General features: G+C 52.3%; 1 protein-coding gene across 10 annotated transcripts in view; it reads right to left on the bottom strand.

The window, feature by feature from the left end:
* WNK2 (WNK lysine deficient protein kinase 2) overlaps positions 1–15,631 on the bottom strand; it is a 124,873-nt gene that overhangs the window by 18,895 nt on the left and 90,347 nt on the right. For 5 of the 10 annotated variants that reach the window (XM_053577930.1, XM_053577948.1, XM_053577984.1 and 2 more), the window contains 7 exons: positions 11,636–12,468; positions 11,286–11,355; positions 8,976–9,064; positions 8,199–8,875; positions 4,997–5,211; positions 3,835–4,026; positions 2,958–3,056 (listed from right to left, as the gene is read on the bottom strand). In XM_053577930.1, coding sequence (XP_053433905.1) covers positions 2,958–3,056; positions 3,835–4,026; positions 4,997–5,211; positions 8,199–8,875; positions 8,976–9,064; positions 11,286–11,355; positions 11,636–12,468 — 2,175 coding nt within the window. The remainder of the gene's footprint in view (positions 1–2,957; positions 3,057–3,834; positions 4,027–4,996; positions 5,212–8,198; positions 8,876–8,975; positions 9,065–11,285; positions 11,356–11,635; positions 12,469–15,631) is intronic. The other 5 variants (XM_053577958.1, XM_053577969.1, XM_053577979.1 and 2 more) reach the window with 3 other exon arrangements.

The following is a 15,631-nucleotide window of genomic DNA, read 5'->3' as shown; positions in this document are numbered from 1 at the left end:
AAAAAACAGGCATCCAAGGCCAAACCCCCCTTTGGGTATCTATATATGGAGCAACCATGTTTTCATGTCACCCTGTGCTATAGACACCAGGACCCACAGGGCCCAAAGTACATGGGCTTGCCCCTTGGACAGCCTGCAGAGGTAAACTGCACTGACCACCCAAGCCTGACCACATGGGCTGCCCAGGATGTAGAGGCTGGAGCCTGGTGAGCACATGAGGGGCAGCAACCCTACTCCCTGGGTGCTCTCTGCCCCTGGACCTCCTCCATACCTACCACAAAGAGCCCTGCTGAGCACTCACTCTCCCCATGCCAGGGAGGGACAAAAACATTTCAGGGTGGGGGAGGGTCAGGAGGGCCCCACAGTGGCACCTGAGGGTCCCTGAGCCAAGTGTGCTATAGCTAACAAATCACCCAAAGAAAATACAACACGAGACCCATGGTTCCTATGGGCACAGAGAAAGGCCTGGAAGGGAGTCAGCACCTGCCCAGTCAGGTCAAAAGGACAATAGCTTCTGATCAACAGAATCACCAGGGTGCCATCTCAGGGTCGGTAACTAGACCCCTCCTGCCTTGGCTCAAGATCACCATCCTTCAGAATGCACAGGGGCACTTGAGGTCTCCCCAGCATGTGCCAGTCACAAGGAGGGGTCCTGTAGGCTGGACATAGAGTCTATGCCAAGGGCCCAACTCATGGGGGATCTACCAGGTGCCTGCCCACCTGATGCTCCTGACCTTAGCCTACTCCCTATCCCCCCACACAGGGTCGACTCCCAGCCTCCAGAACTGCCTGCTGCTCTCCCTGGCCAGGCCACCTGGGCACCCCTAGCACACCCTCTGACCTGGCCACAATCCAGCTTGCTTGGAGCTGTTTCATCGTCTCTGACCTTGATGGAGGCAGCCATCTGTCTGTACTTCAAAATTTAATCCCCATTTTGTTTGCATGGAGCTTTCTAATTTCTTCCAGAAATGAGGGGCCAAAAGTTCCCCCTTCTCTTCAGGGCTCCCCTGTGAGTTTAGCCAGGAGCCAGCGAATGTTATAAACAAAGGGGTAGCTCAAAGAGAAGCCCGATCTCTACTGGCCACAGGCCAGGAGCACACAGGCCAGGGCCAGGGGCACACAGGGCGGGACTGGAAGGCAGTCCCAGCCATGTCCTATGGAGCAGTAGGGGGAGCTCAGAGCCCCAGAACTGACTCCGACAGGCCTTGAAAGGCACCCAGGGCAGGAGACCACCTGGGGTCTCCCTGACCAGCAACTTCAGAGCACATGGAGGGTACAATATGACCCGAAAGGACCAGGAATCAGCTAAGGCTTGCCTGACAGGCTGAGCTGTGAGAACAAGCAAAACCATGGAACAGAGCACTGAGGTGGAAACAAAGCCTGGCAGCACACCTAGAAACCAACCCACCTACGCCAAACTCCCAGGTACCCTCACCCTGGAGATAATCCCAACACGAACCACACAGGCATGAACCAGAAGAGGAGCAGCAAGTGAGGTGTCAGGCGAGCAGGGGAGGACAAGGTTGCTGCAAAAGGTTTGAGCCCCACACAAGGCCCTTCCGATCTCTCCCCAGACTCAACTGGGCAGCTAACCAGACACCAGACTGTAGAACCAACCAGCCGGACAGCACCGCGGCAGGACAAAGCACCCAGCTAAATGACCAAGCAGCCCCAGGGAAGTGCCTGGCATTTCTACGTGGCCCTTGTGTCCTCAACCTGCCTGCCTGGAGAATGGTGACCCACGTGGACCTCTGATGGGGGTGGGCTGATGGCAATGGACGCCTCCCGTGGACATGGCCTCTGGCGCCCAACAAGCACAATGTATCTTTATTATACAAGCAAAAAGTCAAGTGCCCCAAACCAGCATATCCAATCCAATTGTTTAAAAGCTTAATTCTTAAAAATCTTAATTTTCCTATCAAAAAGACAAAAACTTAAAAGCTCCACAGCTTTTGATTCATTTGCCAATCATTCTGAGGGTTAAAAAAACAAACAGCACAATTTTGGGGGGCCCCAAGCTGGTATGCCTTCCCAGGAAATAGAAACCCCAGGCACTAAGAGCCTGTTCCAGGGTATCTGGACAAGACTGGAACTGAGTTTTGGTTTAGTGGGGATTCAAGGAACTGTGTCACTGACTTCATCCCTGCAGTCACATGAGGTCACAGGAAAATACACCAACTAAAGTGTTGCAGCTGATGGACGAGGAGGAAGGGACAGCCAGGAAGGAGGCAGACTCCAAACAGGAGCTGTAGGGGGAGGCTGTCAGTCCCATCTTTTGGGTAAGAGAAGGCAGAGAGACGAGAAAGGGGACCAAACCTCCCCTTGTGGTGGGGCCTGAGCAGGAGGACGTTAATCTCAGCATTTCCACATGCAGGGAGAGGGCGGGGTATGTGCAGTGCTGGGCATTGGGTTTAGGCCCTGGTACAGAAGCCACACCCTCCAGTGACCGTTAGAACCATGTGGGCTGGCTACATGCGTGTCTTCACAGTCCAGACATGTGTGACACACACCATGCGTCTGGAGAAGGTTGGGGTTGTCTTTTTGTTGTCGCTGGAACTGGGGATAGTGGACATGTATACTTGGCACAATTGCAACGGAAAAAAACTAAATCCAACATAAAAAAAAATTAAATAAATGAGGTGACAAAAAAATGCAGAGGGCCCTCGATACATCTGGGTGGAGGTGCCTGAGGTGGAAGCAAGGCACCCCGCTGTACATGCTTTTGGTGCCCAGGCATGAGCCAAGAGCATGCACACGTGGTGTGGGGCCAGGAGGGGGCGGCCGCCGCTCCGAGGGACTGGCTCGCAGGGTTCCACTTTTGATATTAAATAGGTGATTTCAGTGTGGTGGGGAGGCATCCTATGAAATGTATGAAAGGTAATGAAGACAGGGAGAGCATGGGGCGGGGAGAAACCAAGGGCCAGGAGGTGATAAAATACAAAAGAACAAATACAGACAGATGGACACAGATACGGGTCCACTGAGGAATCGAGCACGAGGTTTGCTACTAGACTTATAGGTCACTCTCTCAGACGTTGGGTGGTAAACCGTCCAGCCTGCAAATGAATATAAAGGGAAGAAAACAAAGAGACACTCATCAAGTACAGGTTGCTGCGATTCCTCCTCCACATCAACAGCCACACCAGCCTCGTCACTTAACATCCACGGCTCCATCTAGCCCAGCCCAGAGCACCAAAGCCACTGACCATGTAATGGGAAGGTGGAGCGTAGGAGCGGAACAGAAGCGGCCGGGAGGAGGGGGGGCGGGGCAGGGCGCCTTCAGGGTCACCATGATTTCTCAGGACAGAGATGGTGAGGACAGGAGAGCACCTTATCAAGAAGCTGCTGCTATCCACAACAGCGTTGACGAGAAAGCATTTCCTCCTAAAGGCCAACTCCCAGCTTGAAAGCTGTGCCCTTGTCCCCTAGCTGTCCCTCCAGACTTGGGAAGGACCTGGTGTTTAGCACCATCTGACTCCACTGCAGGGAGCAGGGTTGGGGGGCAGGCAGCCAGTGCCTAGGAACGGGCACCACGGAGCACACAGCCAGACGCCAGGTCCCCTCCCCTCCCTAGTCCTGGCCACTTCCCCGAGGTCCGCTCTAGCAAAGCATCACCTCCCTCTGAGCTGCTTACAGCAGGACTTGGTGGTATTGGGACACTTCCATTCTTTTCAACCAAAGACTACATCTTTTTCTTTTCCTTTTTTAGGAAGCCACTTGGCAGCCTTTGCCACAGCTCGTGCCCCCTCTACATAATACAAGCGTGCTCCTGGGGACACCACTGAGGCCCTATGTGGCTAGCACATGCTCGGAGACAGGCAAGCTGGGAATCACCTTGGCCACGCGCTCCGCCTCCGTCACTGGCTAAGCCGGAGCAGATGTCCGAAGACAGGGAGGCCCGGACGGAGCAGGGCTGCTGAGTCTGCACGGCCTTCCCGCTTGGGCCGGTGCTGGCTGCAGCGGGCCCCGCACTGGCCTGGGCAGGGTCCTTAGCAGGAGGGCCTTTGCTGGAGTCAGCCAAGTGACCTGGGCGGGGGGGAGAAGAGGCGACAGGCACGATGAGGCGCCGCCAGGCAGGGGCCATGCGGGCTGAGTCTGTTCTGCCTGCTGGTTGCTGGGTGACCTTGGGGAAGCCAAGTCTCCTACAGACAATGGGCATGTGGCTGGATCTCCCATATGGGAATGTTGGGGAAGATCAAAGAAAGCGCCCAGTCTCCACTGGTCCCCAGCACTATGCTGGACTTGTATAGTTCACACACGGTGACGAAAGCTGCACACTTGGGTCCATTGTGGCCTGTGCACATCTCACCTAAATTAGTCTCCTCTTAGCTTTGGGAACTGACACTGAATTCACAAAATTTCTGCAATTTTTGGATGTGTGTCCTGAAGGGCATTTTCTTGTGGGTAGCTCATGGAAGCTTCCGACATGGCATACTTGGAGATTTGGGCTACAGGGTGTCCACTTCAGAGCACCAGGGCTCTCAGGCAGCATGTATGTGGCAGTGCCACTCCGGAGGCCTCAGGAAGCCCGGACAGGCATGGGTGTGGACTCCTGGCTGCCTGGAGTTAGGCTAATGCCACCACAGTGACCAGATGTCATCTTTAACAAAACCAAGAGATTTTCACCATTCTCCCCTACCCACAAAGAACAGCTGCTCCTCTCATAAGTGCCTGAGAAAAGGGGTCAAATCCTTCTGAGACAGTGCCCTGCATGGAGGAGCAGGTAGGGGAGCACCACCTCGACCTTCTCTGGCACACCTGCTGCTCAATCAGGGCTGAAGCCTGGCTCCAGGCAGCCCTGCTCATGCACAGACAGGCCTTGCCTCTCTGCACATCGGCCTGCAGCAACTTTCCCATTCCTGTGAAAGGAGAAAACCCAAGTGGCCTTGCAGGTCAGGGAGTGTCACATCTGCACTGAGTCAACCTCCTAGGCTCACTTGGGTATCCTTGGGCCCCTCTCCCATCCCCCTGGTGCAGTCCCCACCCTGAGGCAGACCTGTGCTGGAGGCCACGACCTTGAGCTGCCGCACCAGGGGGTTCAGCAGCTTCCCAGCCTTCAACTTGCTCTTGCTGGTTTTTCTCCGGCGGCCAGTGGGGGGAGCTGTGTGGAAGAAACCCACATTGGGGGGCAGCGGCTTGCCCAGCCGGCGGTATAGAGCCTCGATCTCCTGCTTCTGCTGGCTCTGAAGCTCTGAGATCTCCTTCAAGTGCCTGGAGGATGGGGAAAGAGGAGGGAGGGCAGGTGAGCTTCTTCAGTTATTTCCACCACCACCAATCATGGTGTGCATCCTGACCCAGGTCACTTGCAAGGGCCACATTAGGGCTTTAAATGGCAACTGTTTATACTTAAACAAGGAGGATACCACATTAGGGGCCTCAAGTGTTAACATGCCAAGGACAAGACAAGGATAAGCCTAAAGACCGTCACATTTTCAAGTATCCATAATTTGTTTTAAGGTTGATGACTCACATTTATACTTGCAGTAAAAGCCCGCCTGAACATTAACGCAGGTGAAGAGAAAATTAGCTGGTCCTGGAACTGAGAGATTGCCTCAGTTTACCAGGATAATGTGTGTTACTTCTTCAAGGCAACAAAGGGTATGAGAGCTCAGGTGAGAGTCCAACCCTTCATGAGCACACCATGGAGACACTTATTTCTGGCCAGGGGCTCCCAGTTCCATACAAACCAGCTGGGTCTAGTGTGGAAGGTTACCTATTATCATGCAGATAAGATAAGGGAGATCATTGGGTGCAGCTAATGGCAGTTTCTAGGCCAACTAAGGAAGCTGTGGCTTCATGCTGGGCCTCCCTGGCAACTTGCTGGCAGAGTCCCCAGCTGCTGCCCTCCCTCCTACATCTTGGTACACTGAGTTTCCACAAGGCCTGACGCCAGCCTCCCAAGGAGCTCTAGCGGCCCAGCTAGGGGGCTGCAGGGCCTCCCTGTCACTGCAGGACCATCTCCTCTTACAGTTAGGAAAATAGGTGGTTTCCACAGTTGGAAATGAGGAAGCAAATTCTGATTTTACTTCCTGTATCTTCAATACCTGCCAAATTTGCTTTTTAAAAAAATTACTTTCTTTATCTATTAAAAATAAAACCCCAAATGACTTTTCTCCATACAAACACCAGTGAGAAACAGAAAGGATTATCTGTACCAGATCATCTTTTGAAAGGAGTATTGTCTCAAGAGAGAGTGCTGAATGCCTGGGAGGGTTGCTGCATAGACAGAGGCAACATCTTAAACAGAAAGATGTCAGGCCTCTCTGAGGCCTGAGTCCCCCCAACCCCACCCCCACCCCCACCCCCTGCTGCAGGCCTGAGCCCTCCACCACCAACCCCCCTACCAGGCCTGATCCCTCCCTCCCGCAAGGCCTGAGGTCCCCCCACCCACTGCCCCACCCCCCTGACTGCAATGGGATTTCCAAGCTGGGCTTCCCCAACCTTCTCACTGGCTGCTTCCTGTAGAGCCCAGGGGCCCCAGCCATCTGAATGCATAGGCTGGACCAAGCACAGGGCTCTTGAAGTGCTAAGCAACCCCAATGCTCACATGGGAAACCCCACAGTAGATCCCAGGCACCTGCTGTCTAACGAGGTGTCCAGGTGGTGTTGATGCAAGCAAGGTTCGGGAACCACTGGTTACTTTCTATCAGATGCCACCAAGACCCCTCAATTCCTAGTTGAGGTTCAAAATCTTCATTTCCTTCTGAACAGTCCACCTCTTTCCACTAGGGACTCTGTTAATCTCAGTGTCTATTTCCCTTCTCCTAGTTTCCTGAACCACTTCTTTTGTCCTTTGGGGAGCTTCTGGGTATCTTCTCCTTCCTCTGCCCCCCTTACTAGGCCCTGCCCCCCTTCTCTAGGCCCCGCCCACTCCTGCCATTTCTAGGCTCTGCCCCACCTCCAAGCTCCACCTGTCACAGCCAGGATATAGGCTCTCCTTAGAGCCTACAGCACCTTCTCCCTAGTATTCTCACGTGCAGACTCCTCTTGACACTTCTGCAAGGCTCCCCTCAGTGGCTGGCAGCAGGCTGTGGCCTGGCCACATCTCAGCTCCCCTTTGTGCCTGCTGACCACTGGCTCCCCAGGGTGACATTCCCACTGAGAGACTGTGTCCAGCATCCCCTGCCCTTCTGTCCTGAGAGGTTCCAGATTGTGCCCACGTTGGGACCCATCCACCCCTCGCCTCCATGAAGGCTGTGCTGGGCCATGAGGCTAGCAGGGGCTACCTTCCTTGGTGCCTCAGCAGGTCCACCCAGCCCTGCCCTCCTGCCTCTCCTGGTTGGCTCTAGGTCAGCCTTCCTCAGCTCTTCACAGACCAGGGACACTCAGTACTTCCTCAACGGGCAGCTCTGACCTCACCCAGCCTGGGAAGATACTTTCCTCTGCAGGGCACAGGCCACACAGAGAGGACCACAGGAGAGAAAGGAGGTGTGCACAGCGGCTCCTACACAGGTCTGCAATTTCAAGCAGCACTCAGCTCTCTATCTGCTTTTAAGTTGCTGGTGAATCCTGTGTCAGCCACACCTTATAACTACACTGCTGGGCTCTACCTCCCACCCTGAAGGACATCTCAGGTGGCAGGTGCCTTGCAGTAAGTAACCCCCTGACCACAGTGGCGACAAAATAAATATTTGCTGTTAAGAAAGACAGACAGAGTGAGAAAGAGGAAGGGAAAGAACAGAGTAAGAAAGGGGAGAGAGAGAGAAACAAGAAGAGAGGGAGAGACAGAGAGAGGAGGAAGAGAGAGAGGGAGAAACATAGAGAGAGGAGGAGAGAGAGAGAGGGGGAAAGAATAGAAAAAGAAATGAGAAGACAGAGACAGAGGAGAGAGGTAGAGAGGTAGGAAGTGAGAGATAGACAGAGGAAGCACATGACTCACTAATGCCCTGAGATGTGCCCCTGAGGGCAGCAGAAGGAAGGAGTCAGCAGCAGGAAGAAATGGGAAGGGAGGCATGGCCCCCAGAGAAGCCAGGCAGATAGTGGAGTGGGGCACACACAGCCTGAAGTATGCACTGAGTGGGGAACACTACACCCAAAGCCATGGGTTGGCCTTGTCTCTGTCCTGGGCCTGCCTAGCCACTCCAAGTGGCTGCTCAGCCAGGACTTCAGCCCTATCCTGCAGGCTTCCTGCACACTACAGAGGGGATGCCCTAAGGCAGCCTGACTAACCAGGTAGGCCCCCCAACCCTAGGACCTACTTCTCCCGAAGACTCTGCAGCTCCTTCTTTATGTCAGCATCCTCGAACTCCGAGTCATTGTCGCTGCTGATGTAGGATGACTGGGAGTGGAAGGAGGTCACACTGATGGTGGGGACCTTCACGCCTGCCCTGCTGGGCGTCTCTGAGCCCAGAGAGCCAGTCTGCGAGGGCCTGTGCAGGAAGGCAGTGGCCTTCTTCACCAGGTCGCTGGCTACGCCCCCACCACTGGGCAGGGATACCTGCTTCTGTACTGGGGGCCGCCCCAGAGGGCACTCGTCCCCAGAGTCACTGGACACAGGCTCGCCCACACAGACCTCAATGGAGGAGGCGGTCTGCACCCGCCGCACTGCCAGCTTCACGTCGGGGCTGGAGGGCATCTCATCCAGGTAGACATCAGGTGGGGCGGAGTACCTCAGACTGTGGGGGGAGGCCAGCGTCCACTCGTCCTGAGTGCTGACCACTGAGAAGCGGCCCACAGTCTTGGCTGGCGAACTGCTGTCTTGCTGCCCTGGCCGCTTCCAAGGGGACCCTGAGGCCCGAGTGCCATACGTCTGGGGGTGGCTGGCCTGATCACCCTCTGTGAGCATCCCCATGCCAATCTGAAGGAGCTCTGTGGTGCTTTCTCCGGGGACCCTGCTGTCTCTGGCTGTGAGCTGTGTAGGTGCAGGACCCGCATCCTTTGGGAAACAAGCAGAAATTGAAGAGATTCCATGAGAACACCAACAGAGAGCCAACCTCACCATCGGCCAGGGAGTTTGTCAAAGAAGTTGACCTTACCTGGGGAACATTGGGCACCATGGAGGAGTCTGAGGCCACCTGCCCTCCATCTCTGTCAAAGCCTAGCGTGTTGCTGGGAGATGACTCTGCTGTAGGAGCATTGGAAATGTTACTGAGCTGGAGGAGGAAGAGAGGGGTGGCACCTGCCAAGTAACCCAAACCAAATCTCATGGAGCTGGCACTTGGAGGAGCCACTTGTGTGTGCTCATGACAGTTATGGAAACTGAAAAAACGCTGGAATGTCCTAGCTCTGTGGCATTTGGTGCATGTCACTTCCTGGAAGACACCCTACAAGCCCCAGACGAGGGGAGAGGTGTCAGCCTCAGGCACCCAGGAGCAACCAGGCCCTCTGGGTATCTGAAAGCCAGTACCCAGCCTTGCCCCACTGTCTTCCAACATCAAAGGGTCTCACACAGCAGATCAACGTGTCTGGACCAGGCCTATTCACACAGTGAATAGGGAATGTCCACTGCACCTACAGCTGTCTCTGTGCTCTCTGTCTACAGAGACGGTGCCATGAAGAGCCAATGAGAGAAACTGAGCAAGTTGGTGAGGGGGTTTCCACTAGAGCTGAGACCCCTGCATGGCAAAAGAAACTCGGTATACAGGGCATGAGCCACACCTATGGGCTACAGAAGTAGGCCGCAAGAGCTGACGGAGCCTCCAGGGAGGAAGGGGGGCCACTCTACATGTACACACACACACACATCTCCTTCGCATACCCCATGTGGAAACTTGCAAGGGAATGTTAGTCCAAAATCATATTCCTGCGGAGACTTAGTCCAGTCTCTGTCATACAGCCCTACCCCATGGGCAATGACTAACTCCTCTCCTTATATCCCTGCAGTGGGGAGCATCTGATCTTTCTTCGCATACTTTCAGGGATGGGGGGATCACTACCAACTACACTTTTTATTTTTTTTTTTTTTGAGACAGTCTCATTATGTTGCCCTCGGTAGAGTGCCATGGCGTCCTAGCTCACAGCAACCTCAAACTCTTGGCCTTCAGAGATTCTCTTGCCTCAGCCTCCCAAGTAGCTGGGACTACAGGCACCTGCCACAATGCCTGGCTATTTTTTGGTTGTAGTTGTCATTGTTGTTTGGCAGGCCCTGGCTGGGTTCAAACCCGCCAGCTGTGGTGTATGTGGCCGGCGCCCTAGCCGTTGAGCTACAGGAGCTGAGCCAACTACACTTTCTTTATTTCTAAGAAGCTCTGACTGCTAGAAAAGTTTACCTTTTTCTAGAATCTGTCTCTTTAAAGCTTCCCCCATAAATTCTGCACTCTGGGAAGAGCATGGACTTGGAGTGCACGTTTCATCGCCTGCAAGTTACCGCAGCTGTTTCCTCATCTGCAAAAGGGGCCTGTGGGATACATCTCACAGCATGAGATCAGGGTTGAATGGAATGACAAGGGCAGCCTAGCATGTGGCCAGGCACACTTGCTCAGAAATGACCTCTTGTGTTTATCCTTTTGTAGACACTACTACTTCTGCCCATCCCTCATCTTCTCCACACTGAATACCACAGTTCTTCTTCATGTGCACAGCTTCCGACCCCAGCACCAGCTTAAGATCCCCCTATCTTAAAGCATAGAAATAAGTGTGGCCTGAACTGCAGGGTCCTACCTGCTGCTCATGTACACTGAGGTTTCTGTTAGAAAGCCCACTTGGAGCATCCAGGAAGTTCCAGACTGAGAAGGAACCTCACTCCTCAGAAAGTCAGTTCCTTCCTGAGGAAGGAGACTCAGCACTCAGGTAATGAAACAAGACTTTCCATGGAGATGCGCAAAGCCAGGAGCCATGGGGAGACATCCCTGCACCAGGTCTCCAGGGACAGCCCTGGCCTCGGCAGCTTCCCAGGAGCTGAAGCATCTCCCCAGCCCCACCACTCTGCTCTGGCCAAAATAACACTAGGTATTTTGTGGGTATCTTGTAACACTGCCAAACACACACAGGAGCTGGGGAAAGTTCAGCTGAATGTGTTTAGACATTCAGCTGTGGTAGAGCCCGGGGCAGAGACACGGTCCCTACACCATCCTAGCATCCACCAGTGGGGCTTATCTATTTCCACAGAAAGGACTTTCTCTCTTCGGAGTATGAGCATATATTTTTTTCTAGAACTCAGTGAATTTTAATTAAGCTTCACCCTAGATACTGTAAGGATCTCTAAGATAAAAGGATCTCTAAGGGATAAAAGGATCTCTAAGGGATGCATTTACCCCTTAAAAGACAAAGGGTAGAAATTCAGATGCAGAAGGTTCTGGTGGCAACTTGAGAGTACAGGGTTGGGAAGCCATCATGGGCTTAGTCACCTGTCATCAGTGAAGATGTGGCCTGCTCTGTCACACCGCTTCGAGTATGGGCCAGTTCTGACTTTTCCAACTAGAGGAAGAAACAAAAAGGAAAGAGCTATGAGACTTATTGTCAACATTTCAGCAGCTAAATCTGCAAATCCATTTCCCCTCCTTCTCTGAAGCTGCCACTGGGTGGCCCCTCCATGCACTCAACACTGTAAAAAGGGGTCACTTATGGCAAGACATGTGTGGATGAGTCAGGCACAGGCGGGTGGGTCACCCAAAACAGGATGGGCTGTGGGTGAGGGCAGCTCTGCATAGCTGGGATGCCTGCCCACCCCCAGAGCTGGCCTCCGCCCCTGACTCACCAAGGGCCGGGGCAGCTGGGCATGCCCTGGGTCCATGTCGCCAGGCACCGGGGGCAGGGCCAGGTCTCCCCCACAGACCTCTGTGCAGGGTCGGTCCCCTCTCAGGGGCTCTAGAGTAAAGTCTCTGTCGCCCACTTCCACAGGGGTCCCAGCTGAGGCTGAGGAGGTGGGCACGTGCTCCTGGTAGAGCAGGGTCCGCAGCTTCTCATCCAGGCTCTTGATGGTGCTGTCCACAAAGCCCACCCTGGGGGGTGGCCCCTCCCCATCAGACTCCAGGGCTGAAGGTGGCTGTGGGGGTACAGCAGGCCCCAAGGGTGGGCTTGGGAGCTGGGAGGCAGCCAGGCTGACAGCCCCCACTACAGCAGGGAGGGGGACCCCGCCAGGAGGACTGGGCTCAGGGGCAGGAGCCAGCAAGGGCTCCCCCAGGGTACTGGCCTCCCTGACTGAGGCAGACTCCCCCAGACCCATGGCACAGCAGGAAGGCTCCAGAGGTAGGGCACAAGGTCCTGAGCCCACCACAAGGGGCTGTGCAGCAAGCCGGGCATCATGAGTCTCTACTACTGGCTGGGCGGTCTTGAGCTCACTGGTGAGCCCCTGATGGGTCTGTGGACCCCCTGCCTGGATGGCAGTCCCTGATGCTGAATCTGGCCTGCTGCTGGTGGCTGGTGCAGATGCATCTTGGGGTAGAGTAGTCACAGGAGGGGAAGATGGTACCAAAGGGGCGGGTGTCCCACTGGGAGGGTTGCTGGGACCCGCCTGGCTCAGGAACTGCTGACCAGCTGGAGGGCCAGGTTGCTCTTTCAGGGGCAGCTGGTCTTTATAGGGTGCTGGATCTAGAAGAAATGGGGAAAACATCTTTGTACCAGCATACAAAGGTCCTATTTACCTGGCTCTTCCTTTGTATGACCTGGCCATGGCCCCAGCATCCTGGTCTTCTCTTGTTTCCCGGACGTTCCAGACCCCTGTCTGCCCACAGCTCAGGCTGGGCACTGGCTGCTGCTTCCACAGATCTCTGAGCTACTGACTTCTCACCTGCAGGGACTTGTGCCAACAGTGTGCCCTCTGGCTGAAAAAGCAGCACCTCCCTTCCCTCTCTACATAGGGTGTGATCATCAGGTACAGCCTGCTGTCAGTCATCATCGGTCCATACACTCACCCTCAAGGTGAGCTCCATAAGAGCAAACATAGCTCTTATCTATCCTTCACTGGCCCATTAAACAAAACTTTTCAAAATTAACTTTTTAAAAAGTAAGGTGTTTAAGTAATGAACTGTGTATAACCCTATGCCCAGGAGCCTGGAACCTTCCATCAGTTAGCCCTCCAGTCTTTGGTACACTCAGAAGCATGAGCTTCCAGGGCTGGTAAATGATCCTGGGGAAGAAGCCAGGAACCCAAGCAGTGAAACAAAGTCCAATAGCATCTTGTCTGGGAGCTCAAAGACAGATGCTCATGGGTGCCGCAGACATCTGAGAGGAGGACACAGGATGCGGCACTTCCCAAACTTACTTGGCCTTGGAACCCTTTTTCCTTACTTTAAAAAACAAACAAACCTTTTATCCTCTTAAAAAAACACAAACAAAATGTACAAAACAAAAATGAAAACTGTTTATTAAAAAAAGGAAAGGTGGAGATGTGGAAATTACGAGGATACTTGGTGCCCCCAAGACTCACCTTACCCCTCCTGGTCACAGCCCAACAAAGTTAAATCATCCTGACATTTATTTCCTCCATTATTTTTCCTTATGGCTTTCCATGTCTCTCCAAACACCACAGTTGAGTTTTGCACATTCTATTGATGGAATGGTATTCTATTCTTTGCTACCTGCCCCTCTCTCTCACCACTGTGTGTGAGAAGCATCTGTACTGCAGTGTGTCTGTGGAACTGCACCGCCACACATGGACCCATTCTATGTTGGTGCATGCTGGACGGCTGCCAGGGCACGTGCCCGACATTGAAGCACAGGTGCATGACCAGGGTGCAGCTGCTGGTCAGAAAGCACCTTTCGCCTTCAGTAGGTGATGCTAAGCTGCTGCCTGAAATGGGAGCCAATTTCCCCTCCCACAGGCAGTTTCCTACGGCTTCCTACCCTCCCTAAGTCATCCTGGGGGTGTATAACAGGGTCTCATTGTGTTTTGTTAATTTTTTCAGGTGTGGTAAGAACACTAAACATGAGATTCTACCCTCTTTTTTTTTTTTTTTTTTTTGTGACAGTCTCACTCTGTTGCCCTGGATTGAGGTGCTGTGGCTTCATAGCTCACAGCAACCTCAAACTCTTGGCTCAAGGGATCCTCTTGCCTCAGCCTCCCAAGTAGTTGAGACTACAAGTACCCGCCACAATGCCCATCTAGTTTTTTTTAATTTTAGTAGAGACAGGGTCTCATTCTTGTTCAGGCTGGTCTCAAACTCCTGAGCTCAGGCAATCCACCCGCTCCAACTTTCCAGAGTGCAAGGAATACAGCCATGAGCCACCTTGTTCAGCCAAGATCTACCCTCTTAATAAACTTTTTAGTTTTTATTTTCCAAATTTCAAGAATAATGTAATGATGATGCAATAATCATCTTTTTTTTTTTTTAAAGACAGAATCTTACTTTGTCACCCTAGGTAAGGTATCGTGGTGTCACAGCTCACAGCAACCTCAAACTCTTGGGCTCAAGTTATTCTCTTGCCGCAGCCTCCTGAGAAGCTGGGACTACAGGTGCCTGCCACAATGCCTGGCTATTTTTAGAGATGAGGTCTTGCTCTTGTTCAGTCTTGTCTCGAATCCATAAGCTCAGGCAATCTACTCACCTCGGCCTCCCACAGTGCTAAGATTACAGGCGTGCGCCACTGCGCCCGGCCCTATTTTTATTATTTTATATTCCGAAAGTACCAAAAACATTGATCTAAATCTACCATCTGAATATAAATTTATTTAAAAGTCATAAAAGTCCTTCACAAATTATTTATTTACTCAAGATTAAGAGTTATATTGGCTATTACATTCTCTAATAAATCCATTTATTATTTATATCAATGATTTACACCTTTAATTACATTTTTAGCTTGCTGCTTATTAAGTCTTTTTTTTTTTTTTTTAGAGACAGAGTTTCACTTTGTCGCCCTCCGTAGAGTGCTGTAGCGTCACAGCTCACAGCAACCTCCAGCTCTTGGGCTTAGGCGATTGTCTTACCTCAGCCTCCCAAGTAGCTAGGACCACAGGCACCCACCACAACATCCAGCTATTTTTTGGTTGCAATTTGGCTGGGGCTGGGTTTGAACCCACCACCCTCGGTATATGGGGCCTACTCACTGAGCCACAGGTGCCACCCTATTCAGTCTTTTTTGAACTTAATTTTTATTAAATCATAACTATATACACTTATGGGGTACAATGTCCTGATTTGATATACAATGTGGAATGCTTAAATCAAACTAATTAACATAACCATCATCTCACTTATTTTTGTGGTATGACATTTATAATTTATTCTTAGTTGTTTTGCAATGTACCCTTGCACTGTGTACATTAGGTGATATCCTGCCAAATACCCTCCCTCTCTTAATAAACTTTTAAACCCACAATACTGCATTGTTAACTATATAGGAACCATGTTAGATGGCAGATCCTCAGCTCACATAATTGTACTTGTATGCCCACTGACTGACATCTCCCCATCTCCACCTCTCCCCAGCCTCTGGCAACTTCCATTCTACGCTCTGCTTCCATAAGTTTGACTGTTTTAGTTTCCACATATAAAAAGAATTTGTATTTCTGTGTTTGGCTTGTTTCTTTCAGCATAATGTCCTCCAGGTTCATCCATGTTGTCCAAAATGACAGGGTTTCCTTCTTTATGGCAGAATAACATTCTTTTGGGAAAATACTCCACATGTTCTCTATCCATTCATCTGTCAATAACACTTGGCTTGTTTCCGTATCTTGGCTATTGTGAATAGTGCTAAAATGAATGTGGGAGAGGAGATACTTCTTCCAGACCCTACTTTCAATTCTTTTGAG

This window comes from Nycticebus coucang, chromosome 2 (genome assembly GCF_027406575.1).
Source record: "Nycticebus coucang isolate mNycCou1 chromosome 2, mNycCou1.pri, whole genome shotgun sequence".
Taxonomy (NCBI): domain Eukaryota; kingdom Metazoa; phylum Chordata; class Mammalia; order Primates; family Lorisidae; genus Nycticebus; species Nycticebus coucang.
This window is presented reverse-complemented; position numbering and strand designations above follow the sequence as displayed.